At 44.8% G+C, this 27,083-nt stretch overlaps 1 protein-coding gene across 4 annotated transcripts in view; it reads right to left on the bottom strand.

The window, feature by feature from the left end:
• Positions 1-5,891: 5,891 nt before the first annotated feature.
• The window catches only part of LOC110526245 (protein MTSS 2), a 93,625-nt gene continuing 72,433 nt past the window's right edge, over positions 5,892-27,083 (bottom strand). Inside the window, exons 5-15 of one of the 4 annotated variants that reach the window (XM_036980608.2) lie at positions 26,021-26,112; positions 25,582-25,656; positions 23,684-23,841; positions 23,083-23,190; positions 19,393-19,490; positions 14,161-14,380; positions 13,942-14,016; positions 13,373-13,522; positions 12,700-12,876; positions 12,144-12,309; positions 5,892-11,954 (exon numbers count right to left, since the gene is read on the bottom strand). In XM_036980608.2, coding sequence (XP_036836503.2) covers positions 11,179-11,954; positions 12,144-12,309; positions 12,700-12,876; positions 13,373-13,522; positions 13,942-14,016; positions 14,161-14,380; positions 19,393-19,490; positions 23,083-23,190; positions 23,684-23,841; positions 25,582-25,656; positions 26,021-26,112 — 2,095 coding nt within the window. In that variant the 3' untranslated portion in view covers positions 5,892-11,178. The remainder of the gene's footprint in view (positions 11,955-12,143; positions 12,310-12,699; positions 12,877-13,372; positions 13,523-13,941; positions 14,017-14,160; positions 14,381-19,392; positions 19,491-23,082; positions 23,191-23,683; positions 23,842-25,581; positions 25,657-26,020; positions 26,113-27,083) is intronic. The other 3 variants (XM_090238423.1, XM_090238424.1, XM_036980606.2) reach the window with 3 other exon arrangements.

Below are 27,083 nucleotides of genomic sequence, written 5' to 3'. Positions count from 1 at the left end.
TAAAATAAAATGTGAAGCCCGGAAAACAGAACTGTTGCCGGCCAAAATGGCTGGGAGAATATAAATACTGTTGCAAAATAATGCTTTTTAATCATTGATGGAAATACCAGATGAAATGAAAAATGGAAAACAGATGAAAAAACATTTGACTGTCATACTTATTGGGCTGTAGGTTAAATTGGCCTATGTGTATTTTCGTTAGTCATCACCTATCTTATTTCTCCAACTGTCACACGGGCACAGTATACAGAGCCTTTTTTGAGCGGGAATTTCTCCAGCTCTTGCTCCCCAGCTGGTTGCTGCTGGACCAAAATGCCTGCAACCACTCTAAATGTCTTCCCACTTCGGTTTCAATGGTCGTTTTAGTGTTATTATTGCATCTCATTTTATCTCAAGTCTGTAATTGGAGATGGCAACTTTCACACTTCTGAGACTGAAAAAAACGACACAAAATTGCAGTGTACACAACTTCAATAGAATTCCAATTAGCCACGTTACCCCCTTGAAAAGTAAACCGGGCCCAAATAAACACTTCTTAAGGACACTCACAGAAAACAAGTCTAGGATAAGTCGCAATTAATAAGAGGCTAATTAAGTCAGTTTTTCATTATTTTCTCCCAGAAAAACAGAACTAAATGAATGACAGGTCCTATACCTCTGCCAGACAAGAGGTCAGCCTCTGTAGAGTGGCTTGGCAGTCTTTTCTCCTGTTTTGATAGAAATCAGTGGAAAAAAGCAATGTCACTCCAGCAACACCCTACATTCCCCAAGAGGGCAATGAGAGCCCGTTGGCCTCAGTCTCTCAGCATTCACTGAGACTTTGCTCATCCAATAAGAGGTCTCCCACTGCTCGTCAGCTTTAAAGAGGCTGAGGCCTCAGATCTGCTCATCTCATAATCGCACTGTAACAGCAGCTCTGGCTACACTCGACCATTAACCCCAAGGCTAGGGTATAGAGCAGAAAAGCACTCACAGACAGAGATCACGGCCGGCTGATCAGCTGCTCCCTTGCAGCCTTGGCTCGGTGCTACTGACAGTGGGTTCTCCACGAGGGAGACGGCATCACATTGCCAATGTAGCGTGCACTATGTGAAATCAATGTTTCAAGGAATATTAAAAGCCCATGTGTAGTCAAAACCAATGCTGAGCCAACCAAACAAAGAAAATAAGCACAGGAATGGAATAGAAGAGTTAAAGAGGAATTTCACCTCATTAGTTGCATAACGTAATTAAAAGGCGCTTGGGTGTCACATCGCTGAGGTTTCTCTTCCTCACTGAGAGGTGAGCTGCACTAGCTGCATAGTGACCAGGGACACACGGTGTGGTGTGGACAGGACAGGAGTATTGATATGCAAATACTGCTACTCATTAGCTGCAATTAATTAGAGGCAGGCTGCTGTGTGCCGCTGTGCTAGCAGTCGGACCGGCCAAGCTGTTTATCTGAAAACAAGAGATGCACATGAAACCATGTAGGCTGGGACTGATGAAGGGTGGGGAAGGAGAACTAACACTGTGGAAGAGAGACGGAATGAAAGGAAGCGAGACGGCAAAGAAAGATCGAGCAAGAGAGATACAGAGAGAGAGAGAGAGATAGACAGAGACGTTGACAAGAAAGGATGGAATTGTGTAGCAAGGCGAGAAAGGGAGGATAAGGTTGAATACGAGCGCATTGCCTGTGGACAATAAGGAGAGGTGAGAAGAGAGATGTTTTGACTGCTCAGTCCTGAGGTGGTGGCAAGTCACACCTGAGAGATCTGACCAGCTGACAATGACTTCCTTCCAAGGCAATGCTCTCGATAAGATAGTGTGACAAGAGGTCAGAGTCACACACGCACAGAGAGCGACTTGAAAAAGAGATGTCCACCTCCTCCACACTCACCAGACACAGAGCAAGGGTATTATTGTATTAGAGGAGCGGTCCATTCTCACAACTATATCCAGTGAGGAGGCCTCTTTTTTTCCAAAGACACAAAACCGTTTTTTTCCCCCATTCCGAGCCTCACTACAGCTGCAGCCAGCAAAGCAAAGAGATGAAGGTGATGATGGGATGTCAGCGCACTCTTTTCTCTGTCTTCAGACTGGCAGCCGTAGCTTAGCCCCGGGGGCTTCCTCCGCTGTCTGACTGAACACAACCTTTCTATACCTCTGCCTCTCTCTTTTCTCTCTACTTCCATCCGTATCTAAACCGCTCTACCTTTCAAACACTGGCCTACATTCTCTCCCTATACAATTCAGTTACTCTCCATGTGATGCACAACCGATGTGCACAGTGCACACCATTTCTTCTTGCTCTCTCCCATCTTCTCCTCAAGACTTTCAGTAAGATAAGGCGTGTTGCTAGTTTCACAGTGAGCCAATATATTGCTTTTTTTTCTTCTCTTCTTCTTAATGTTTTAAAGACTTGCAGGGCAAACAGCCACCAATCTCTGCTAGCATGACAACTGTGTTGTGACAAACAAAAAAGGCAGAAAAGTGGCTGACATTTTTCTGTCATCTTTTCTGATTTCCACACTCAAGGTTTCCTTTCATCTCTCAACCTTGCTTTCTCTCTCTCTTCTTCCTCAATAATGCGTACACTACCGTTCAAAAGTTTGGGTCCACTTAGAAATGTCCTTGTTTTTGAAAGAAAACCTTCTTTTTTTTTGTGCATTAAAATGACATCAAATTGATCAGAAATACAGTCCAGACATTGTTAATGTTGTAAATGACTATTTTAGCTGGAAACGGCTGATTTTTTAAAGGAATATCTACATAGGCCCATTATCAGCAACCATCACAATGGCACATTTTGTTAGCTAATCCAAGTTTATAATTTTAAAGGCTAATTGAACATTAGAAAACCCTTTTGCAATTATGTTAACACAGCTAAAAAAAATTGTCCTGTTTAAAGAAGCAATAAAACAGGCCTTCTTTAGACTAGCTGAGTATCTGGATCATCGATTACAGGCTCAAAATGACCAGAAACAAAGAACTTTCTTCTGAAACTCGTCAGCCCATTTTTGTTCTGAGAAATGAAAGCTATTCCATGCGAGAAATTGCCAAGAAACTGAAGATCTTGTACAAAACTGTGTAGTACTCCCTTCACAGAACAGCGCACACTGGCTCTAACCAGAATAGAAAGAGGAGTGGGAGGCCCCGGTGCACAACAGACACCTCACAAGTCCTCATCTGGCAGCTTCCTTAAAATAGTACCCGCAAAACACCAGTCTCAACGTCAACAGTGAAGAGGCGGCTCCGGGATGCTGGCCTTCCAGGCAGAGTTGCAAAGAAAAAGCCATATCTCAGACTGGTCAAGAAAAAGAAAAGATTAAGATAGGCAAAGGAACACAGACCTTGGACAGAGGAACTCTGCCTAGAAGGCCAGCATCCCAGAGTCGCCTCTTCACTGTTGACGTTGAGACTGTTGTTTTGCGGGTACTATTTAATGAAGCTTACCATTTGTGGTGGCTGATAATGGGCTACTGTACGCCTAGTGTAGATATTCCATTAAAGATCAGCCATTTCCAGCTACAATAGTAATTTACAACATTAACAATGTCTACCCTGTGTTTCTGATCAAATTGATGTCATTTTAACGGACAAACAAAATAGCTTTTCTTTCAAAAACAAGAAAATTCCTAAGTGACCCCAAACTTTTGAATGGCAGTGCACATGATTTCCTCCTGAATCACTATTATAAGTCCCAAACCACCATGTCATTCTGTGGCCTCGTCGCTGGTGCAGTTGTTATTCATTTTATCAGGATGATAAAAGTGTATGTGTGTGTGTGTGTGTGTGTCTCAAATGGGCTGGGGGAAAAAAGTGCTTTAATGGACAATGTGAGAGACATACTGTACAGATGAAACTGCCTTCCAACATCAGAGAGACAGGCAGGCACTGAAAGAACTGACAACAACGTAGAGAGCACCGAGAGCAAACCACTAAGAGAAACTGGGAGTTTAATTATACCTCTTTATCATTCCATAGCCAGAGCCGCCTGTAGGGCAGGGTGTTATTATGAAGAGATACTATATTGTTATCTGCTTTATGACATTGTGAATGTCTGTCTGGAGCTCAGAGTCATTATTCATGTTGCAACTGTGTGGAGAGGTTAGGTATGCGTATGCCTACAAGACGAGATCATCTAAACTACTATCTCAAGAAAGAAACTGTTTTTATTGCTCTGTACTTACGAGACATCGATCCAAAGTAGGAACACTGTCCTTTGAAGTTAAAAATAGCATTTCTCAATGCCGTTGCCCTCCCAGTTGGCAATGTAGCATATGACTTAAGTTCATCTTCTGCTGTTCTTCTGATTAACAAAATAGGTGAGCAAAAAAGTGTCTCGCTTGATCAGGTTTGCTTATGAAAGACATCAACATGTGACTAGATGTTGTAGATGCAGGATGTGGGGTGTATTAGTAATAAGCATGACACAATGCAGCATTGATTTCACAACTCTGAATTGCTCTGATAAGTTCCCCAAGTCGTGGACTTGAAGTAGTAGGCTAGACCTAAGTTTGGAGTCTGGTCATTTAAAAATAAAAAAAAAAGGCTGTTATCTCAAACTAACTTTGGAATGTACAGTAGTTGTAACATTTTAAAACATTTTGTGGCAAATAATCTATTTCCACAAATGCAGCGTTGATTTCACAACTCTGAATTGTCCTGATACAGCCTTCCCAAATAGACATTAGTTTGAGGTGACGGAGTCTGTAAGATATAATGGTGCCCTCATGAGAAAGAGGCATCTCAATCGTCCAAAAAAGTGGCTTCCTTTCCTCTTCTCAAGTCCTCCATCACTACCATTCTGAAAGACACGCCCGAGGGAAAGCAAACCCGTTGGCAGTCTTCCGTCAAATTTGTTTCACCTATCCTCATGTCTTTTAGGTCATTGCAAAACAGGTAAAGGAGATGAGAAGATACTGCTAGACTATTGAGACGCACCCCAACAGATCATTCTAAAGAGTGTGGTGGGATGCTCGCTTAAACACACGAGAGGGAGGAGTAATACGGGTTCGGATGAGGAGGTAGTCTAGGCCTACTTGCAATAAAGCATCCCACCCTACACCCCGCAATTACTACCCTGCTCATGGTCTTCAAAAACAAAATACCTCATTCATATATCTCCTCCACCAGCTTGCTATTAGTGGAGCTCAACTTGTACCTTTAAACATTGAATTAGTTTCAGCAAAACGGGAAGCAAAGAACAGCAGAAAGGAAACCCCCTGCCTTACCCATACAGTCTCACTCAGACGGAGGCCCCCAAGTCCCCATGAGTTTCAACGTCAGGCGTTCTCAGCTTAATTGTGCCCCACTTCTTTTTAATTAAAGTTTCCTTTGTGTGGTTTAAATTGTGGCTGGCGAGATGACATTAAGTAAAGGGAATTCGTCCTTGTTCCGTCAGTGGTTTAATGAGGACAGACAGGTTTTCCGTGCACTGACGTCACTAACCCGTTGTGTGGAGTCCAGGGCGGACTTCTGCCTGATCTCCTAGCAGTAACACTAGGGTGACATATATAGACCAAATAAACCAGACAGACCAACACTTCAGTATTCCGTCCCTCTGGTCAATCTGAAATGTCAAGCTACATCGAGCGCAGGGTTGGCACAGGAGGCTAGACTTACTGCTGAACTTAATTGAAGTTTTGGGTGAGATACACGCATCAATTGGCGCTACCGGCAGACAATCCCCCTCCTGGATTCAGAATCTGTCTTGCCGAGTTCTTAAAGCGTCCTCAGTGTTAGTTCTAGCAGATCTCTGGCGCCCCCTGTCAACCAAACACGGAACAAACGCTTGGCTCCACCTACAGTATCAACTCTCACCCTCTAGCTTAACACGGAGAGCTGTCAGTGCCACTAAAACACATTTTAAAACGCCAAATGAAGGACTCTTGTCTCTCAAGCCCATGCACAGTTTAAGTACAACTTTTATTAATACTGGAATCATCACAGTGCGTTTTGTTACATTAGCAGTGACTAAAGTTAACAAAAATTAAAAGGATTAATATTACAAAAATAAAAACTTGTCATCAGCAACAGAGGCAAAACAGCCTTGGAAAAAAGGGCACAATAAATTAAAGAAGAGAAGAGAAGGAGAGAAAGTAGAAGACAGACAACAGCACCTGTAGCGTTACGTGACTCCGTTGGAGGGAGGGGTTTTTGTACAAAAACATATGCACACATCATATCTCTTCACAATACTGTAATGAAAATAAGGACTTCATTAAAAACGGTGGCGACGGTCAAGTTCATAGACGCAGTGGTTTAGCTTCCATATTGGATTGGGCTTTGGGAAGAGGAAGGGGAAAAGAGAGAAGAAACCACAGATAATCCACAAGTGATACACATTCAGTTCTGTTACCATGGCACCTGGAAGTCACCTCCTCCCTGCCTGACTACATCTCAGGAGCTGACAGCGTTGAGTTAACGGATGGTGACATCGTTGTGGGGTGACTTTATTGGCCTTTTTAAATAGACGGGGACAGGCTGTGTGTGGGTGGGAGAGTGGGCGTGAAGCCACCTTGTGTCGAGAGTCTCTGTTTCTCCATCAGTGTCAGAGATCCTCAACCTACGCCAGGGCAGACTTCACGAGCACGAAGACACACCGACGCAACGCCTGTAGACAATGTAAACAAACTACTCCTAGACCACGTACAGTATAACCTCCATACAGGACCTACACCCCATAGCTGCCCAGCCTGACTCCGTCTCTGCCCTCACATATGCTTGAACATAGTTAATTATAAGCTAATTAAAGGAAAAGGGTTTCGGGCTGTTTGGCCACCTTATAACGGCGCAAAGCGATTTGCAAGGTCACAGTGCGGCTATGTGTCTGCTGGTAGCACATTAACACCAGCCTAAAAACTATAAAGGCATACAGTGTTACGGTCTATGTTGGCCAGAATGACTATAGTCCAGAGGTTTTCATGACAGTCATGCACTCTTTCTAAACATTCTTAACAGCAATAAGGCTGATTAACCAGGCTCTTATCCAGGACTAAGGGTGTTAGGCAAGAGTGTTGTGTTAGGCAAGGCATCATGGGAGACCAATGAGACCCATAGACTCCTGTTACATATCCTGTATCCTACACTATGAATGAGTTCCATTGATATTTCTACATAGCTTAGCGGGGGGGAAGGTATTAAATCGCACACAGTGAAACTCAAAAGGCAATGAAAGCACATGTCCTCTATTGAAATTGTGAAAGAGATCCGTGTAAGTGTATTCAAAAAGGTATTTAAATAAGTGGAATTTGCGACCGAGGCTGTATGGCAGAGACAAAGAAGCGACAAATACATCTCTACACAGCACTGTGTCACCTTCTCTCAATATGAAGAGAAGAGCATATTACGCTTAAACACTCCCATTAACCCATTTGCTCCATTCCCCACAACGACAGCACTAACGCCATGGACACGCCAGCCGTGGCTAGCACCACAGGACACACAGACAAAAAAACAACTCTCCCGGTTTGAGAGCGACATAAGTCAAATGGGCACTTATCGCAAATTAACACTCACTTAGAGACTTAGAGTGAAGTTAAGGCTTAATTAAAATTATTTCATGAGCTATAATCCAGCCAGCATGAGACATCACATCTTGTTCTCAAGGAAGTGTTGTTCTTTCAAATGTGAAGCTAGCTTTTTATTGTGACGACGCGGTTATTCCCTGTCCTTGCATTAGCACCCAGCGGGAAAGTGCTTCAGTCAAAGTCCTACTGGGGGTTTGGATTTGGCTCTGGCTTAAGAGCTGATGCTGAGGCAGCCTATGGAGTGAGTTGCTAGTTGGAGTTGAGGTTGTGGTGGATGGGTGGATAAGAGGTTTAAAAGCAACAACTTCATTCATTGAGTATAAGTGGGGGTAGCCCACTGGGCAAAATCTAGTTGAATCAACGTTGTTTCCACGTCATTTCAACCCATTTAAATCTAAGCGATGACGTTTAATCGAAGTGGAAAACTAATTGAATCTGCAAGAAGTCATCAACGTAAGTGCCTTCCGTCTTGTTTTCACCCAACTTTCAACCCTAATCCAATGACATTGCAATATTTTTGGGGGGATTTCATATTCTTGTTAGATGACAACTCAACCAAATGTAAATCAAAACTAGACTGACGTCTGTGCCCAGCGCGAGGATGGCGAGAACCAAGTGATAGTGAGGAAAGAGGGAAAGAGAGTCTGGACCCAGAGACAGCCCAGCTGTGGGAGTGTGAGGGAGTGAGGTGACTGCTAGTCATCCACCATGGGGTCTTGGGAGAGTGTCACCTCATCCCAGACAGAGAGACACAACTGAGACTGACATCCCTGTAGTTTCCCCTGTAGGGGTCCTCTCAGTCTCAGCCTAACACACACTCGCCAACAGCCCTGTCTCACTCACCCTGTCTTGTCTCTGTGCCACATCCTGTCTTTCTCTCGCTCTAATGCTCCGATAGAAGTGACGGTTACATAGTTGGGTTCTCGGGAACGGTAAGGAGCATCACACACAATCAGAATGAAGCAGAGTAATCCGAGCATGACAAGAAATTGGAACAGAATAATTGCCAGAGTTACATCTGCACATTTTAAAAAGACAGTAAACATGTTTACCTTTTTGTTAGATAAGAAGTTGTATTGTTAAATCGGCTAATAAACACACTCCCATATTGCTGTCATACACTGTACATTTGACATTTGCCTTTTTTTAATTCAGTAATGCGAAATAATGTCGAGGTAAACTCCTTTTTAAAAAATTCTAGCGATTTGACTTGCACAATTAAGTGTTCACCTTCTTATACAGTATATGCATGTATATATACATATACATCGTTATGACCTGTGCTTTGCAGAAATTCTCTGGATGAGCATCCTCTGGTCCAGAATGCACTGTGGCAGGGGAGGTCACTTCCACCCTGGGCTGCTGGCCACCTCCACCCACACTGCTGGTCCCTCCCCTTCCTCCGCCCCACCCCACCCTGCCGTGTCACACAAACACTCACCTACTCCCACACACATACCCTCTTCAGCCCCTCACTGAACTACTATTTCTGAGTTCATGAGGAAAGTTCTCTCCGGCAGATGAGCGATATTCGACAACAGCAGGTGTTTCTCTCACCTTCTCAAAGCAGATCCTCGCTTTAAAACAGCCACAGGCATTTCTAAAACAGTGCTCTATTTAGGCGAAATAAATAATTAAGCATTTAGATACATTTTGTAATGGCCATTGTTGTCAAGGTGAGGACATCAACAGTCACTGCTAGGGAGCATGGACTAACCCATGAAGTTCATCCCTACCCTACAGTACAACAGTCAGAATAATGCTCTCTCTGCCTGCTCAGAACCTATGTCACTGTGATATACTGTTCTCTGGAGATTATTATTATTAATTTTTTTATTGATAAAAGCAAGACTACAGCATAACGTTATTGCAAAAAATATGGCAACATAATTTTATGAAAGGTTACTCTATTTTCATACAGTTTCTAGTCTTGACTTCCTCCTGTGCGTCTGACTCTCGACTCGGGCTTACTGTATGAACAGGCAGTGAAATACTCATTCCATCTCTCTCCGTTGCATCAACTCTCTTCCAGCTAACTCTGTAAACATAAATACCCCCCTTCTTCCTCCCAATCTGGCAACCCCTTACATCATCCTCACTGTTTCTCCCTGGCTATAGTCACTCTTTAATTCTAATGTCCTTAGCAAAGCCAGCTCCCGCGTAAGGCTGCACAAGGTTCAAATTAGCTATGGATCTCATGTTTGAGACTCACAACATGTACAGCAGCTTACCATCCCCCTCTTTACATAAATGTTTTGATCTACATTATAAATCCGTTTTTGTAATTCAACATTTTTCAGCACGGACCCATTGTACATAACCATTCCCCCAATCCAGTATCCTTCTGTTCCCATTTCCCACCTTTCTTTACCACTTCCTTTTTCGATCATCCTTTTCTCTCCCCAATTGAACTGCTTCGCTCACTGGTCCGTGGCACGCATTCAGCACACCGCATGGCAACCCACTGTCTCACTCCCCCAGCACCCTCGTCTCATCACAGAGTGTGACCACACTGACCCCTAGTGGTCACACTAGAAATTCACCTTCAAAGTGCTTCAGTTTTCCATGATTTTTTTTTTTTTTTAACACATCAGGCAAGGACGTGAGAAAAGTCCAGGGCCAAAGTTAGACAGCAACTGTCATGTGTACTTGAGCATGCCTGATGATTGCCTGCAAGTTAAAAAAGAGAACCCAAACCTAAGATAACAGCGTCTGTTTCTCCTCCACTCCGCAAGCAGAAAATAAAACGCATTTATTGCTCCATTTCCTATTCACATGTTCTCTCTGGATTTAGAAAATATATACGCCTGGCTTCGTTTTGTCGTTTCTCATACAGTGGTAACAGGAAATCAAATGTCGCAATAAAAACAGTCCACTGGGCACAGACGTCAATTCAACATCTGTTCCACATTGGTGCAATGTAATTTTATTCAAATTACGTGGAAACAACGTTGATTTAGCCAGTGTGTGCCCAGTGTGAGGGTAACAACAAAACAACACAGAGGAGAGAAGCCCCACTCTCAAATACAACCAGCTGACCTGCAGCAGAACTCTGCCCACCTCTTACACGCACACGTGCGCACACACACACACACACTGTTGGCCATGGTTTAAAGCTAACAGTGTGTTGTCAGAGCCTTGTGACCTGAGCCAAAGTGAGAGGGAGCGATGGAGCCCCCATTGACCCCACTTTTCACCTGTCTCTCTGCCACCTGCTTCCCTCTGCTTTACTCTAGAATGGGGGGGGGGGGGGGGTGTAAGAGGTTGGGTGAGGAGTGGGGGAATGTGGGAGGAGGTGAAGTGGGTGGCTGGAAGTTCAGGTCCCTATAAACAGTCCCTCTCTCTCTCAGCAGTCAGTCCAGTCCAGACAGAGTCTCTATATACAGTCTGGAGGATCCCGTGGTGATGGTGGGGCTAATTAAACAAACATGCGCCCAGACACGATAGAGTTATAGTGGCCAGAGCCTGTCATTATTATTCATCATTTACTTTTTCATTATCAGCATTATTATTGTTATTTATCATTTACTTCTAATTAAACTTTTTTGTTGTTGTAATCTTCTGTTGTCATATTTACTTCTTTACTACAGAGTCAGTACTGTATGTAGTGGTTGGGGCACCTCGGTGGGTGCAGGCTGCGCTCCCTCCGCTCCGTTGTGCGCCATCACAAAATCCTGGGCGCAGACCTGTCGTTGGAGACGGTCTTGCGGAGCCGCACGCCCCTGCGGATGGACACCAGCACGTCGGTGCCTGACCCGGGGGCCTGGGGCTCATGCTGGGGGGCCGGGCCAGGCGGGGGGTCATCAGGGAGGTTGGGGTAGGGGAACTGTCCCTCCCCAAGGGCATGGGCACTGGCCACCAGCTCTCCTATCTTCTCCACCAGGCTGTGGCGGTTAGCGGCTATCATCTGGTCCTCCTCAGAGCCGTGCTGGACATACACACTCATCTCCATCGCTCCCCCAGACCCCCACGCTGTGTTGGGCAGGCTCAGACGCTTGGGAGAGGCCTTCACATACTCCAAAGCGTTGGGGGAGGAGTCATCCGCCACGTAGAACACACACTCCTCACTGCCCACACGTACCGGAGGCCCGGGGTAGCCCCCAGGAGCATCAGGCACCGTGGGTGTCTTCACTGGCACTATAGGCGGGCGGATGGGGATGGGGCCCGCGTTGGACAGGGTACGTCTCACACCCGGCTTGGTGGATGGGGTTCGGCGGATGGTGGCAGTCCCAGGGGTCCCAATGCCCCCTCCCCCTCCAAGCACTCCGCCCTGGGCCCCACTGGGCAGACCAGCGGTGCTGGCCGGCCTCTTGGTCTGGATCATGCGTCGGTAGTTCTGGCCGATGTTGCTGTGGCGGGGGATGGTGGAGGACTTGTCAAAGTCAGTTGACGCCTCACCTTCAGCATCTCCATTCACAGAGTAGCAGTCATAATCCGACCCTGGGGGAGAGGGAGAGAGATAGAGGGTGTGGTGTGTTATTCAGAGGATGAGTATTGCATGTATTATGCTGTTGGGGACGGTTTCCCTGAGAGAGGACAGCGAGTGCATTCTCTGTTGGTTAATGCACGTGAGTTGGACTTCTGTATGAATAGGTGTTTACTCTACGAGTGTACTTGTCAGAGTGGTACCCTGAGAGGGGATAGTGTCCTCGGAGCAGGAGGGTGTGGTGGTCTGGGTGCTGTAGCCACTAGAGTACTGCAAGGAGTCCCTGTTGCTCTTCTGCTGCTCCATGCTGAGACCACGGGTCAGGACCATGGCCAGGTCACTGGCTGCTGGAGACACCTCTTCGCCGTGCTGGGAGGAAGCGACAACACGTTGTTTTCAGTCACTAAGCAGACACTCTTATCCAATGCGACTTACAGTAGTGAGTGTATACATTTTAGTACTTTTTTTTCGTACTGGTCCCACCGTGGGAATCGAATGCTCTACAAACAGAGCTACACGGGACTAGCGGACTAACACAGGAACAACACATGATTAGGATGATGACTAAGGATCTAACCGTATCGCAATCAATAGCCGTAGCAAACACTTATCACATGGTAGGAGCACAGGACCACTACCAATCACAATGGACAGACTATAACCACCAAACTCCAATCCGGGGTTAAAATCCAACAGTTGTGTTATAGCAGTGTCTTGTATTCACACCATTGCGAGGTAAATCTGCATTTTCTCTGTTACCTTGGCAGCGATGGTGGCGGGGGTCATTCGGGACCTCTGGACATCGTCTGGGTGAGCACCAGCATATCCCTGGGAGCCCGGGGATGCCTCGCTCTCCTTCAGCCTATCCAGGGGCTCCTTCCTCCGCTGAAGCGTGGCAGCCAATGGCTGCTCATAAGAACCTGCCTTGGACCAATCCTGAAGAGGTGGGTGTGATTAATAAGAAGCAGTGAAAAGCAACAGAGCGAACTCTCCATTGAGAGAGACCCGTCCACTATCCAGCAGTTTGACGCCTTTCATCTGGGTACAGTGTGGGGGTAGTTCGGGGGGGATTCCTCATCGTGTGTGAGTGTTTGGTATTGGGTCAAATTGATGAGTGGGTTTATTGGTTTGAAGCCTTTTGAGTTTGTGAGACTTCGAAAGGTGAAATGGGTGGCACCCATGGCCTGCTCAGTTTAGCAAATCACCACACAGGAGATTTGAAACCAGGGGGGGGTGAGACTGATGGCCAACTACAACAGAAAAGGCACACAGGTTATGGAGCAAAGTAACGAAGTCATGAATGAGTTAAGCAGATGGTGAAATGAAAAGAAAGACCTGGTGAATAAGCGTTAACTCAAGGAGCACAAATTAAAATAGAAAAACAAAAAACTAACCAAAAACGGCAAAGAAAAGTGTACAGATGAAAACAAACCTTCCAGCAAGGAACCTTTGATGTGGGAGAGGTAGTGTTGGATCCAGGGGAGTAGTTATAGGGTGGGGACGCAGGAAGTATGACAGAGAGAGGCCTGATGGAGCCAGTGTGAGAGAGAGCAGGGCGGAAGGTAGCGAAGGACGAGCCAAACTGCGGAACGGAGAGACAAGATCGTGATCGTCAGAGCGTCCATCAACGCCAAAGGCTTATGGGAGGAGCCTTTGTGATGTGACCTCTGGGTCACAGAGACATACTGTACATGCACAAAAAGTATGTGCATGTGCACTCCAAAACACACGCATACACAAACGGTATGAGTAGCAGAAGAAAAGAGGGCAAAGACAAGAGATCAGCGGTGACAGAGCAAGTTGACCTGGGCTGATGAAGAACATGTACTTAGGGTGACCATCCTGCCGGTCAGTTTTACCAGCTTCTCTCATACACATATACAGCACAACATTACAGTATGCAATACACAGATAACTAAAACGAGCATGGCTATGTGGATCATGTATTCCAATATTTTTGCACACGATAGGACAGGAGTGCGAGGTCACTGTTGTGCTTACCGTTGTGGGAGAGCTGCACTCACTGACTGACTGGCAGGTCTCGGATGCCTCTGAGGATGCAGAGCTTGACGACTTCTGCAGTGGGAAATAGAGGTCAAAAAAGAGATGGAATGAACGCAAAACCAAGAGACGTCGGGCAGAAGAGTAGAGGAAATAAAACCAAGGAGGGGGCGGAATTACGTTTCAGCACTGCAGCGACATCTGTGACGGGAGTCATACCTGGCTGGTGATGTCAGAGGGCATGGGCGAGGGAGGCTTGGAGTAGACGTTGGCGTCCTGCGATATGAAGCCTGAGTCGTGGGAAGAGACGCTGCTGAGGCGGTGAGCGTTCCCCGGTGGCGGGTGGGCCAGGCTGCGGTAGCGATAGGACGAACTGGGTGAGTGAGTCTGAGAGCCTCCGGAGGAGCGGGAGGCGCTACTGTGGGCGCTGTTCACACTGCTGCAGTGGGGTGGGGCCAGGGTGAGAGGGTGGTGAGGGGGCAGGGAATAGGGTCAGGCAGGGTGAAGGGAATTATTTAAGGGAAGGTGATATCATATAAACCACATTTAGGAAGCAAGAGGTGGAGAAGGTGTGAGATTGAATGAGGATGTGTAGTAACGGATATGGGAGAGAGTGATGAATTGAAATGAAAAAGGGTAGCGAGGTACAGTGAAGAATGGGCCAGAGGAGCAGAGCAAGCAATGGACAGAGTTCATATGAGAGAGACAGGTAGTTTATATGATGGGTAGAGTACATATGAGAGAGACGGGTAGTTTATATGATGGGTAGAGTTCATATGAGAGAAACAGGTAGTTTATATGATGAGCAGAGTTCATATGAGAGAAACAGGTAGTTTATATGATGGGTAGTTTATATGATGGGTAGAGTTCATATGAGAGAAACAGGTAGTTTATATGATGGGTAGTTTATATGATGGGTAGAGTACATATGAGAGAGACGGGTAGTTTATATGATGGGTAGTGTAAATGATGGGTAGAGTTCATATGAGAGAGACAGGTAGTTTATATGATGGGTAGAGTTCATATAAGAGAGATAGGTAGTTTATATGATGGGTAGAGTTCATATAAGAGAGACAGGTAGTTTATATGATGGGTAGAGTTCATATAAGAGAGATAGGTAGTTTATATGATGGGTAGAGTTCATATAAGAGAGATAGGTAGTTTATATGATGGGTAGTTTATATGATGGGAAGAGTTCATATGAGAGAGACGGGTAGTTTATATGATGGGTAGAGTTCATATGAGAGAGACGGGTAGTTTATATGATGGGTAGAGTACATATGAGAGAGACGGGTAGTTTATATGATGGGTAGAGTTCATATGAGAGAAACAGGTAGTTTATATGATGAGCAGAGTTCATATGAGAGAAACAGGTAGTTTATATGATGGGTAGTTTATATGATGGGTAGAGTTCATATGAGAGAAACAGGTAGTTTATATGATGGGTAGTTTATATGATGGGTAGAGTACATATGAGAGAGACGGGTAGTTTATATGATGGGTAGTGTAAATGATGGGTAGAGTTCATATGAGAGAGACAGGTAGTTTATATGATGGGTAGAGTTCATATAAGAGAGATAGGTAGTTTATATGATGGGTAGAGTTCATATAAGAGAGACAGGTAGTTTATATGATGGGTAGAGTTCATATAAGAGAGATAGGTAGTTTATATGATGGGTAGAGTTCATATAAGAGAGATAGGTAGTTTATATGATGGGTAGTTTATATGATGGGAAGAGTTCATATGAGAGAGACGGGTAGTTTATATGATGGGTAGAGTTCATATGAGAGAGACGGGTAGTTTATATGATGGGTAGTTTATATGATGGGAAGAGTTCATATGAGAGAGACGGGTAGTTTATATGATGGGTAGAGTTCATATGAGAGAGATGGGTAGTTTATATGATGGGTAGTTTAAATGATGGGTAGAGTTCATATGAGAGAGACGGGTAGTTTATATGATGGGTAGTTTATATGATGGGTAGAGTTCATATGATGGGTAGTTTATATGATGGGAAGAGTTCATATGAGAGAGACAGGTAGTTTATATGATGGGTAGAGTTCATATGAGAGAGACGGGTAGTTTATATGATGGGTAGTTCATATGATGGGTAGAGTTCATATGAGAGAGACAGGTAGTTTATATGATGGGTAGTTTATATGATGGGTAGAGTTCATATGAGAGAGACGGGTAGTTTATATGATGGGTAGTTTAAATGATGGGTAGAGTTCATATGAGAGAGACGGGTAGTTTATATGATGGGTAGTTTATATGATGGGTAGAGTTCATATGAGAGAGACGGGTAGTTTATATGATGGGTAGTTTATATGATGGGAAGAGTTCATGAGAGAGATGGGTAGTTTATATGATGGGTAGTATATATGATGGGTAGTTTATATGATGGGTAGAGTTCATATGAGAGAGACGGGTAGTTTATATGATGGGTAGTTTATATGATGGGAAGAGTTCAGGAGAGAGATGGGTAGGTTATATGATGGGTAGTTTATATGATGGGTAGAGTTCATATGAGAGAGACGGGTAGTTTATATGATGGGAAGAGTTCATATGAGAGAGACGGGTAGTTTATATGATGGGTAGTTTATATGATGGGAAGCGTTCATATGAGAGACAGGTAGTTTATATGATGGGTAGTTTATATGATGGGTAGAGTACATATGAGAGAGACGGGTAGTTTATATGATGGGTAGAGTTCATATAAGAGAGATAGGTAGTTTATATGATGGGTAGTGTAAATGATGGGTAGAGTTCATATGAGAGAGACAGGTAGTTTATATGATGGGTAGAGTTCATATAAGAGAGATAGGTAGTTTATATGATGGGTAGAGTTCATATAAGAGAGACGGGTAGTTTATATGATGGGTAGTTTATATGATGGGTAGAGTTCATATGAGAGAGACGGGTAGTTTATATGATGGGTAGAGTTCATATAAGAGAGACGGGTAGTTTATATGATGGGTAGAGTTCATATGAGAGAGACAGGTAGTTTATATGATGGGTAGAGTTCATATGAGAGAGACGGGTAGTTTATATGATGGGTAGTTTATATGATGGGTAGAGTTCATATGAGAGAGACAGGTAGTTTATATGATGGGTAGAGTATATATGAGAGAGACGGGTAGTTTATATTATGGGTAGAGTTCATATGAGAGACAGGTAGTTTATATGATGGGTAGATTTCATATGAGAGAGACAGGTAGTTTATATGATGGGTAGAGTTCATATGAGAGAGACAGGTAGTTTATATGATGGGTAGAGTTCATATGAGAGAGACGGGTAGTTTATATGATGGGTAGTTTATATGATGGGTAGAGTTCATATAAGAGAGACGGGTAGTTTATATGATGGGTAGAGTTCATAAGAGAGAGACGGGTAGTTTATATGATGGGTAGAGTTCATATAAGAGACAGGTAGTTTATATGATGGGTAGAGTATATATGAGAGAGATAGGTAGTTTATATGATGGGTAGAGTTCATATAAGAGACAGGTAGTTTATATGATGGGTAGAGTTCATATGAGAGAGACAGGTAGTTTATATGATGGGTAGTTTATATGATGGGTAGAGTTCATATAAGAGAGACGGGTAGTTTATATGATGGGTAGAGTTCATATGAGAGAGACGGGTAGTTTATATTATGGGTAGAGTTCATATAAGAGAGACAGGTAGTTTATATGATGGGTAGAGTTCATATGAGAGAGACGGGTAGTTTATAAGATGGGTAGTTTATATGATGGGTAGAGTTCATATAAGAGAGACGGGTAGTTTATATGATGGGTAGAGTTCATATAAGAGACAGGTAGTTTATATGATGGTTAGAGTTCATATAAGAGAGATAGGTAGTTTATATGATGGGTAGAGTTCATATATAAGACAGGTAGTTTATATGATGGGCAGAGTTCATATGAGAGAGCCAGGTAGTTTATATGATGGGTAGAGTTCATATGAGAGAGCAAGGTAGTTTATATGATGGGTAGAGTTCATATAAGAGAGACGGGTAGTTTATATGATGGGTAGAGTTCATATGAGAGAGACGGGTAGTTTATATGATGGGTAGTTTATATGATGGGTAGAGTTCATATAAGAGAGACGGGTAGTTTATATGATGGGTAGAGTTCATATAAGAGACAGGTAGTTTATATGATGGTTAGAGTTCATATAAGAGAGATAGGTAGTTTATATGATGGGTAGAGTTCATATAAGAGACAGGTAGTTTATATGATGGGTAGAGTTCATATATAAGACAGGTAGTTTATATGATGGGCAGAGGTTAAGATGAGGACATTTCCAAGTTGGAGTTGAAAGTAGAGCAGCAGCAGTGAAATAAGGGAACCCAACCAGAATAGGAGGGAAAGAGGCACAGAGAGTAGAGAAGCCAAACACACAGGAAGAGAAAGAGGCCGTGCAAATACAGAAGAATAGGAAGTGATCAAACCACAGGAAATAGAGAAGAGGACAAACACACAGAACACCAAGCGTAAGTGTGAATGTAGAGTGGAGAGGTTGGGAGACACACACACACACACATGCAGGGATGGGGATAGACATGTTGAGCGTAGAGGGGGGTCAGAGGTAGAGGGTTGGGGAGGGAGAGGAGGAGGAAACATGGAAAAGACAAGTTAAGAGAGTGTGAGAACATGTGAGAACCAAGCATGGGTAGATTAGACACACAGGGTACAGGGCAGGGTAGCTGGCATGCCCAAAGACATGGCCTCCCAGACAGTGACACAAGCGACACACACACATAAACACACAGACACATAGACCATGTCACCACATCAGAGCACTGCCGTGACAAGCCTGAGAGATACTTGTTCAGAACAGAGAACACCACTTCAGACCTAACAAGTGTCCTACTTCATCACACATGGAAACAGGGATTATTTTGAAAAACACTCCCTAACATTGTAATATACATGTCATGTGCTATTTGTTATCATCAAACAAGTCTTTTTAAGTTGAAATAAAGTTGTAATTTTCACCACTAAGTGAAAAAATACAGGAAAAAAAATGTTTAGTGCTCTGAGTGTTGCATGCCATATGGTACCATTTGTGATTAAACTCTGTGAGGACAGATGACATAACAGACATATGGACCAGCAGACAGACAGACGCTCAGCAGACACTCATACAGACAGACGCTCAGCAGACACTCATACAGACAGACGTGCGCAGACATGCAGGGGCGCCTTTTTTTCCCCTAAGATACGACACTTATCTGAACGGCACCTCTCACTGACACACTTTCGCTGTCACTTTCATTGTCAGACATACTGCATGTTCACACTCACATAGCCTACAACACGTCATCCACACACCTAGGCTCAGAACAAAAACAAAGAATCCCCCTTTGTTGATCAAATCAAATGAATCCATGTCAATACAAATGTCTGTATTTCTTGCCCATGTGTCCTGTCTCCCTCCGGTTCGTACCTGCACATGCTGCTCTTCCTGGAGCCAGAACTGCTGGGGGAGGAGGGAGGGGTCTGGTAGGACCAGCTGTAGTCTGAACCCTTCAGGTCTTTGATCACCTGGGAGAGAGAGAGAGAGTCAATCCAATTGGCACCATATAAGTGTTATACAGTGGTTCATCCTTTAAAAGTTGCGTCATACTGCGGCACACCTTGATGGATAACGCAGCATTCTGTGGCACTTTATCTATTTGTCAGCCATTTTTTTTCTGTTAATGCAAGTTATTGCTAGTTTCACCACCAGAGGGCAACTTTGAGAAGCATTTGATAGTCTTCCATATTGCAGGCACCTGGGAGACGGTAGGCTGTCCTTGTAAATAAGAATGAGTTCTTAACTGAATCCATATGTGTTATTTCATAGTTGTGATGTCTTCACAAGGGCTGATTCAAGGTTTTACTGCTAACCTACAAAGCATTACATGGGCTTGCTCCTACCTATCTTTCTGATTTGGTCCTGCCGTACATACCTACACGTACGCTACGGTCACAAGACGCAGGCCTCCTTATTGTCCATAGAAATCCTAAGCAAACAGCTGGAGGCAGAGCTTTCTCCTATAGAGCTCCATTTTAATGGAATGGTCTGCCTATCCATGTGAGAGACGCAGACTCAGTCTCAACCTTTTAAGTCTTTATCGAAGACTCATCTCTTCAGTAGGTCCTATGATTGAGTGTAGTCTGGCCCAGGAGTGTGAAGGTGAACAGAAAGGCACTGGATCAACGAACCGCTCTTGCTGTCTCTGGCTGGCCGGTTCCCCTCTCTCCACTGGGATTCTCTGCCTCAAACCCTATTACAGGGGCTGAGTCACTGGCTTACTGGTGCTCTTCCATTCCATCCCTAGGAGGGGTGCGTCACTTGAGTGGGTTGAGTCACTGATGTGATCTTCCTGTCCGGGTTGGCCGCACCCCCTGAGTTGTGCTGTGGGGGAGATCTCTGTGGGCTATACTCGGCCTTGTCTCAGGATGGTAAGTTGGTGGTTGGCGATATCCCTATAGTGGTGTGGGGGCTGTGCTTTGGCAAAGTAGGTGGGGTTATATCCTGCCTGCTTGGCCATGTCAGACAGGGCCACAGTGTCTCCCGACCCCTCCTGTCTCAGCCTCCAGTATTTATGCTGCAATAGTTTATGTGTCGGGGGGCTAGGGTCAGTTTGTTATATCTGGAGTATACCGCCTGTCTTATCCGGTGTCCTCTGTGAATTTAAGTATTCTCTCTGTAATTCCCTCTCTCTTTCTTTCTCTCTCTCGGAGGACCTGAGCCCTAGGACATATGCCTCAGGACTACCTGGCATGATGACTCCTTGCTGTCCCCAGTCCACCTGGTCGTGCTGGTGCTCCAGTTTCAACTGTTCTGCCTGCGGCTATGGAACTCTGACCTGTCCACCGGACGTACTACTGTCCCAGACCTGCTGTTTTCAACTCTCTAGAGACAGCAGGAGCGGTAGAGATACTCTGAATGAACGGCTATGAAAAGCCAAGTGACGTTTACTCCTGAGGTGCTGACCTGTTGCACACTCTACAACCACTGTGATTATTATTATTTGACCCTGCTGGTCACCTATGAACATTTGAAAATCTTGGCCATGTTCTGTTATAATCTCCACCCGGCACAGCCAGAAGAGGAATGGCCACCCCTCATAACCTGGTTCCTTTCTAGGTTTCTTCCTAGGTTCTGGCCTTTCAAGGGAGTTTTTCCTAGCCACCGTGCTTCTACACCTGCATTGCTTGCTGTTTGGGGTTTTAGGCTGGGTTTCTGTACAGCACTTTGTGACATCAGCTGATGTAAGAAGGGCTTTATAAATACATTTGATTAAAATTGGATTGATTCACTATTATTCTACAATGTAGAAAATAGTAAAAATTTAGAAAAATCCTGGAATCAGTAGCTGTGTCCAAACTTTTGACTGGTACTTGATTAACTTCTTCGGACTAGGGGGCATTATTTCGGAAGTTTGGATGAATGAGGTGCCCAAAGTAAACTGCCTGTTACTCAGGCCCAGAAGCTAGGATATGCACATAATTGGTAGTATTAGATAGTTTCCAAAACTGTTAAAATAATGTCTGTGAGTATAACAGAACTGATATGGCAGGTGAAAACCCACTTATTCCAATGGCTGGGAATGGGAATATAAAAGGAAGACTCCCAGATTGCTGACATCTAGGAACTGCAGTCTTTAGAAAGCGTTTCAGGCTTGTTTTTTGAAAATTTAGCTAGAATTTGTAGTTTTTCAAAGTGGCTCCCATTTTGGCTGTAGTGTTTGTTGCGCATTCCAGTGAGGGCGTGCACTTTGTCTCCGGTAATGGTCTCCGGTATTCTCCGTCTTAAATTGTATCGTTTATTTACATATTAGGGTACCTGAGGATTGATTAGGAATGTTGTTTGATATGTTTGGAAGAAGATTTTGGTAATTTACGGTATTCATTTGTGTGCATTTTGAACGAGGGAAACCGGTGGATTACTGAGTCAAGCTCGCCAATGAAACTTACTTTTTTGGGATATAAAGAAGAACTTTATCGAACAAAAGGACCATTTGTTATGTAGCTGGGACCCTTGTGATTGCAGCCAGATGAAGATCTTCAAAGGTAAGTGATTTATTTTATTGCTATTTCTGACTTTCCTGACACCTCTGCTTGGTTGGAAAATGTATGTAATGCGGGGCGCAGTCCTTAGATAATCGCATGGTGTGCTTTTGCCGTAAAGCCTTTTTGAAATCTGACAAAGCGGCTGGATTAACAAGAAGTTTAGCTTTTAAATGATGTATGACACTTGTATTTTTATGAATGTGTAATATTACGGTTTCTGTCGTTTGAATTTGGTACTCTGCAATTTCACCGGAAGTTGTCGAGGTGGGAGGCTAGAGTTCCAATGATCCGTAAGAAGTTAATTAATTTGATTCATATTATGGTGTTTCTATTCCATGAAAACAAAAAACCCTCTGGGTTTCCGTTAGGATGGAGCAGAAAATATGGCGCTGTACAATGTGACGCTCATAAATTCAGTGCGTTGTCAGATTGTCAGTGTGTAAATTCAGACCGTTTCGCACTCGGAGCGCACACTGGACGTTCGGGCCGAGGAGTAGGGTTGATTTGAGCGTTCTGGCCTTACAACAGCAGTCAAGCACCCAAGCTAATATTGGCTAGCTTGCTAGCTACTTCCAGACATAAATGAGACCCCTATGACCATTTTACTCGCCCTAGCAGAGCTAGTTAGGCAGTTTTCGTGTTAACCAGAGAGTTGGTGACTGTAACTGTGCTGCTGGAAACAATTCAGTTACGCATTTTTGCCTGAAAGGGGGGGGGGGGTATGAGAATGATTCACATGGACGTGTAGCATTAGCTTCAGTTGTAATGAGCGAGCTGGTAAACTGCACGCTTCCCTTATAGGAACTCCTACGCATTACTAATCTAACTCTGTACAAACAGACATCAATAGAGCACACTGGTCATATTATCACATTCGGATAAATGAATAGCATATTGCTTGCTGGTGCACATTATGATGCTATTCTTGTTATGGCACATTTCACTCTATCACACAAGCATTGTTCCATCTAGCATCTAATGACCTCTGTCTAGACGGTGGGACTGAGATATGGAGCATTATACTAAAATACTAGGCTAAAAATAATACAAATATCTTAGAAGAGAGTGTTGGTACCTGCTCGCTGGCGGGGGGCAGTTTGTGGGGATCAGTGGTCAGCACAGTGAGGTCATCAATAATGGCCTGAAGGTGAGTGATCTCTCCCAGCATGGCAATCTCTCCATTCTGGTCAAAACAACGAGACTCATTTCAGTGTTATTATATATGGCAATAGCACTGGCCTTATGTGAATGACTGCAACTGTTCAGCTTTGACTCAACACTAGAGGGCAATGTCAACATATTTTAGCTGGTGGTTTATTGACCCCCCCCCCCCCCCAAGTTAGGTTTCAGCACCTGACAAGTCTCCTGTTGTCTTCCTGTTTCATCTACACTCTGGCCAGATCCCAAAACATCCCCTAAACCCTTCATCCTGTGCCCTTGTGGAGACTTGATAGGATTTGATTGGTATGAGCAACCTGGTAATAGCTCCACCTCGCCCTCTGATAGGCTAGATGGAAGTTTTACCATATTGCTTATACCAATCAAATCCTCTCAGATCACCACAAGTGCATAAAGCGTAGGGCTTAAGGGACGATTAGGGATTGGCCCCATGTCTCACCCCAGCTCCCTGGTGTTCCCCCTCCCCATACAGCCCCTGCCTCCCCTCCTCATCTTACCACTACAGGCTGCAGGAAGCCGATGAAGGTGCAGAAGCGTCCCCTCTCCTCCACCAGAGCTCTGCGCACCGCCTGCTTCTCTGTCTCCTCCATCAGCAGGTACATGTCATTCACATCATGCATGGCACTATCCAGCTGGGGCTGCAGGTCCCCTCGGCCTGTTGAGCCAGGAGGAAGAGCACAGGGGACAGGGACAAGGAGCAGGGAAAGGGAAACAGAGGGCAGGGGCATAGTATTCAGGGAGTGGGGGATTGGGTATGTAGAGAGAATGCAGGTAGCGGGACAAGGGAGGACAAAAGGAGGAGAAGAGGGTAACAGAGAGGTCACAAGGAAAAACCAAAGTGTGACATAAAAGAGAGAGGAGGAGAGAAAGAAATGATTAGAACTGTATGGTGTGTCTGGGCTTGAAGGGATAAATCTCTCCCCTCTCATCCCTCCCTTCTCGGTCCCCCAAGCCAATGACAGACACCATGGACACAGGACAGAATGATCTACAAACTCTACACTGGTACTGTATCTACATGAGCTAAACAGAAATGCATACAGACACTAAATAGACTGACATATACAGAAGTAATAATGGAAAATGTCTTGTAATGTTAAGTCATGCAGCAGGGAGTAGTATCAGAGACGGCCATGATAGAGAAGATAGGGGGGGAACCTTAGTCAACAGCAACCAGCGCTGTGAGCAGAAAGAGCTTTAGAACAACAAGTCATGCAGGAGTCACAAAGGTCACAGGACAGCATTCCCAGAGGCCTCAGAAAGTAGACCGACTTTTAAAGGTTACAGCTACTAGGCCTAACTAGCTGAAGATGCGTGAGTCAGGCCAAATGTATTACAGTGATGTAAATCACTTAGCTTTTCACTATCTCCCAATAGTATTTTTGGGGGCATGGGAAAACCCCTCTAGACAGAATACATGTCAAGAAGAAGATGTAGCATAGCATAGCAGTGTTGTGGGACGAGAACCACATACTTACCCTGGATTTCTACAGAAGGGAAATCAACCGCAGACAGAGAGAGAGCGAGAAAGAGAGAGGGAGAGAGGAGGGAGAGAAAAATAGAAAGAGGAAGGGACAACAAAGATGGGTTGAGAGGAGGATTTGGGGGACATACAGGGGGTCAGAGGGGTGACAGAGGTAAAGGAGAGAGAGCAGAGATCGTTGAGCTCATCGTTAGGGTTAGTACAAGGAAGCCGTCACAGCTCAGTTCACGGCCAAAGTGCGCATGGTTAGAGCAAAAACACTGTTGCCAAAATCAAAAACAATTCAGCCTGGTAAAGCAACCCAACAATCAATGTTCCACCGGTTTTAAGATGAAATACACCTCAGTTGATCATTTTAGGTTCTTGCATCTGCCTGGCAACTGTCTAGAAATAGCCTTAAATAGACAACGGTATTTATTGGCTGCTGGATCAGAGTGAACTGCATCATCGCGAATGAGGGAAGGCCTGTCATTATCATCCTGACCACCAGGGGAGAGTGTTGCTCTATAACCTCAGTCTTCACTAACAGGGAGTGGAGCTATGTTCTCCCTCACTGCGGCTTCCCTCATTTCACCCCCTCACTCGAGTGATTTGAGGCGATTTGAGGCCCTTTTAAAGACCAAACTGTAATCGTCAACCAGCTACAATGCCTTGGCAAAGGATCTCACCTTGAGGATTTGACCTTGACATTTTCAGCACTACTACTACTGTAAAATCATGCTGAAGGGGAGACACAGCTGAGACTGTTACATTACAGAGAATGTCCGCGTTAACCTATAGTTATACAGCCCAAACAAAATGCGAAACCTGCTGTGATTTCAGAGCACTGGAAAGCAGGAGAGGGCAGTTTAGGAGTGTTCAGCCATGCTAGTTATCAGTCGGAGAGAGCGAGAGAGAAGAGGAGCAGCCTACCTTTCCGGGCCTTCTTCTGCAGTTTCATGGTGTCTGAGGACTTCTTCTTGATCTCATGGCGAGATCTCTTGTACTCTGGAGGAGAGAGCGGGTACAGAACGTCATCCATATTGGCCCAGGAGACAGAGGGGAATATGATTGAAGTACCCTGTGTGTGTCTCACCTCCATCATGATGTTTTCATCATGGCCACCTAGTCATCCCCCCTCATTCCTACTTGGCATATATCACTCCTCACCTCTCCACCATGCTCGCCGATGTGTGGTGAGCGTTCTGGCACGACAATGGTTGCCGTGCATTACCCAGGTTGGGTGCCACACATTGGTGTTGGATGAGGTGAGTTTCCCCCTTACTATGCAAAGCACTTTGAGTAGCTCAGCTGGTAGAAAGGCGCTATGTAAATCCAATCCAATATTGTTATCATTATTATTATTGTTCACCTTTGGCATGGTCCTTGTCCAGCTGGTTGGCGGTCTTCTTCCAATCCTCAATCCTGTCCTGGAGAGGAGTGATCAAGCTCTCCATCAGAGCACTGGGATGACAGAGGGAAAGAGAAAGAGCGAGGTACAATGGGTGTGTTAATTAATGGTTATAATAATGATTTACTTAAAAAAAAAAAAATGTTTGTACTTAACCTGCTTTTTCTCCCCAATTTCGTGATATCCAATTACGATCTTGTCTCATTGCTGCAACTGACAAACAGGCTCGGGAGAGGTGAAGGGCGGAGTCATGAGTCATTCGAAACATGACACGCCAAACAGCGCGACTTTACACCCGCCCGCTTAACAAGGAAGCCAGCTGCACCAATGTGTCGGAGGAAACACTGTTCAACTGATGACCGAGTCAGCCTGCAGGCGCCCGGCCCGCCACAAGGAGTCGCTAGAGCGCAATGAGCCAAGTAAAGCCCCACCCAGCCAAACCCTCCCCTAACCCGGACGACGCTGGGCAAATTGTGCGCCGCCCTATGGGACTCACGGTCGCGGCCGGGTTATGACACAGCCCGGGATCGAGCCCAGGTCTGTAGTGACGCCTCAGGCACTGGGATGCAGTGCCTTCGACCGCTGCGTCACTCGGGAGGCTACAATGATTTTCTTTTCCATTTAAATGTAACAATTTGTCTTCATCTGGTACACATCATATGGTACACGTGGACAAAATGAATCTTTGCCATGATGAACTCTAAAAATGATATGTTTTCTTATGAACCATGGAAAATATAAGCTCTAAGATATATGATCTTTGGAAAGGGAAAGCGGTTATATACATTTTCCTTCGTGGTTCGTCCTACTTCACTATTTGTGGTATGTTGCACATCTGCACACCCCGGTCACTACAGGACGAGCTGGGAGTCCCATGGTGGAGCGGGGAAACTGCAGCCTCCCAGGTCGACCACTCACAGACTGACAGCACAGTGCTGATGTGTGCTTCATCCCTGTTTATAGTGTGGTGCAATGTCAACGGGTTAGGAGATCGGTTTTGAGAAACTTTTGTTCCCAGAAATGC

This window comes from Oncorhynchus mykiss, chromosome 6, assembly GCF_057628025.1.
Source record: "Oncorhynchus mykiss isolate SJ-2025 chromosome 6, ASM5762802v1, whole genome shotgun sequence".
NCBI classification, from domain to species: Eukaryota; Metazoa; Chordata; class Actinopteri; order Salmoniformes; family Salmonidae; genus Oncorhynchus; species Oncorhynchus mykiss.
This window is presented reverse-complemented; position numbering and strand designations above follow the sequence as displayed.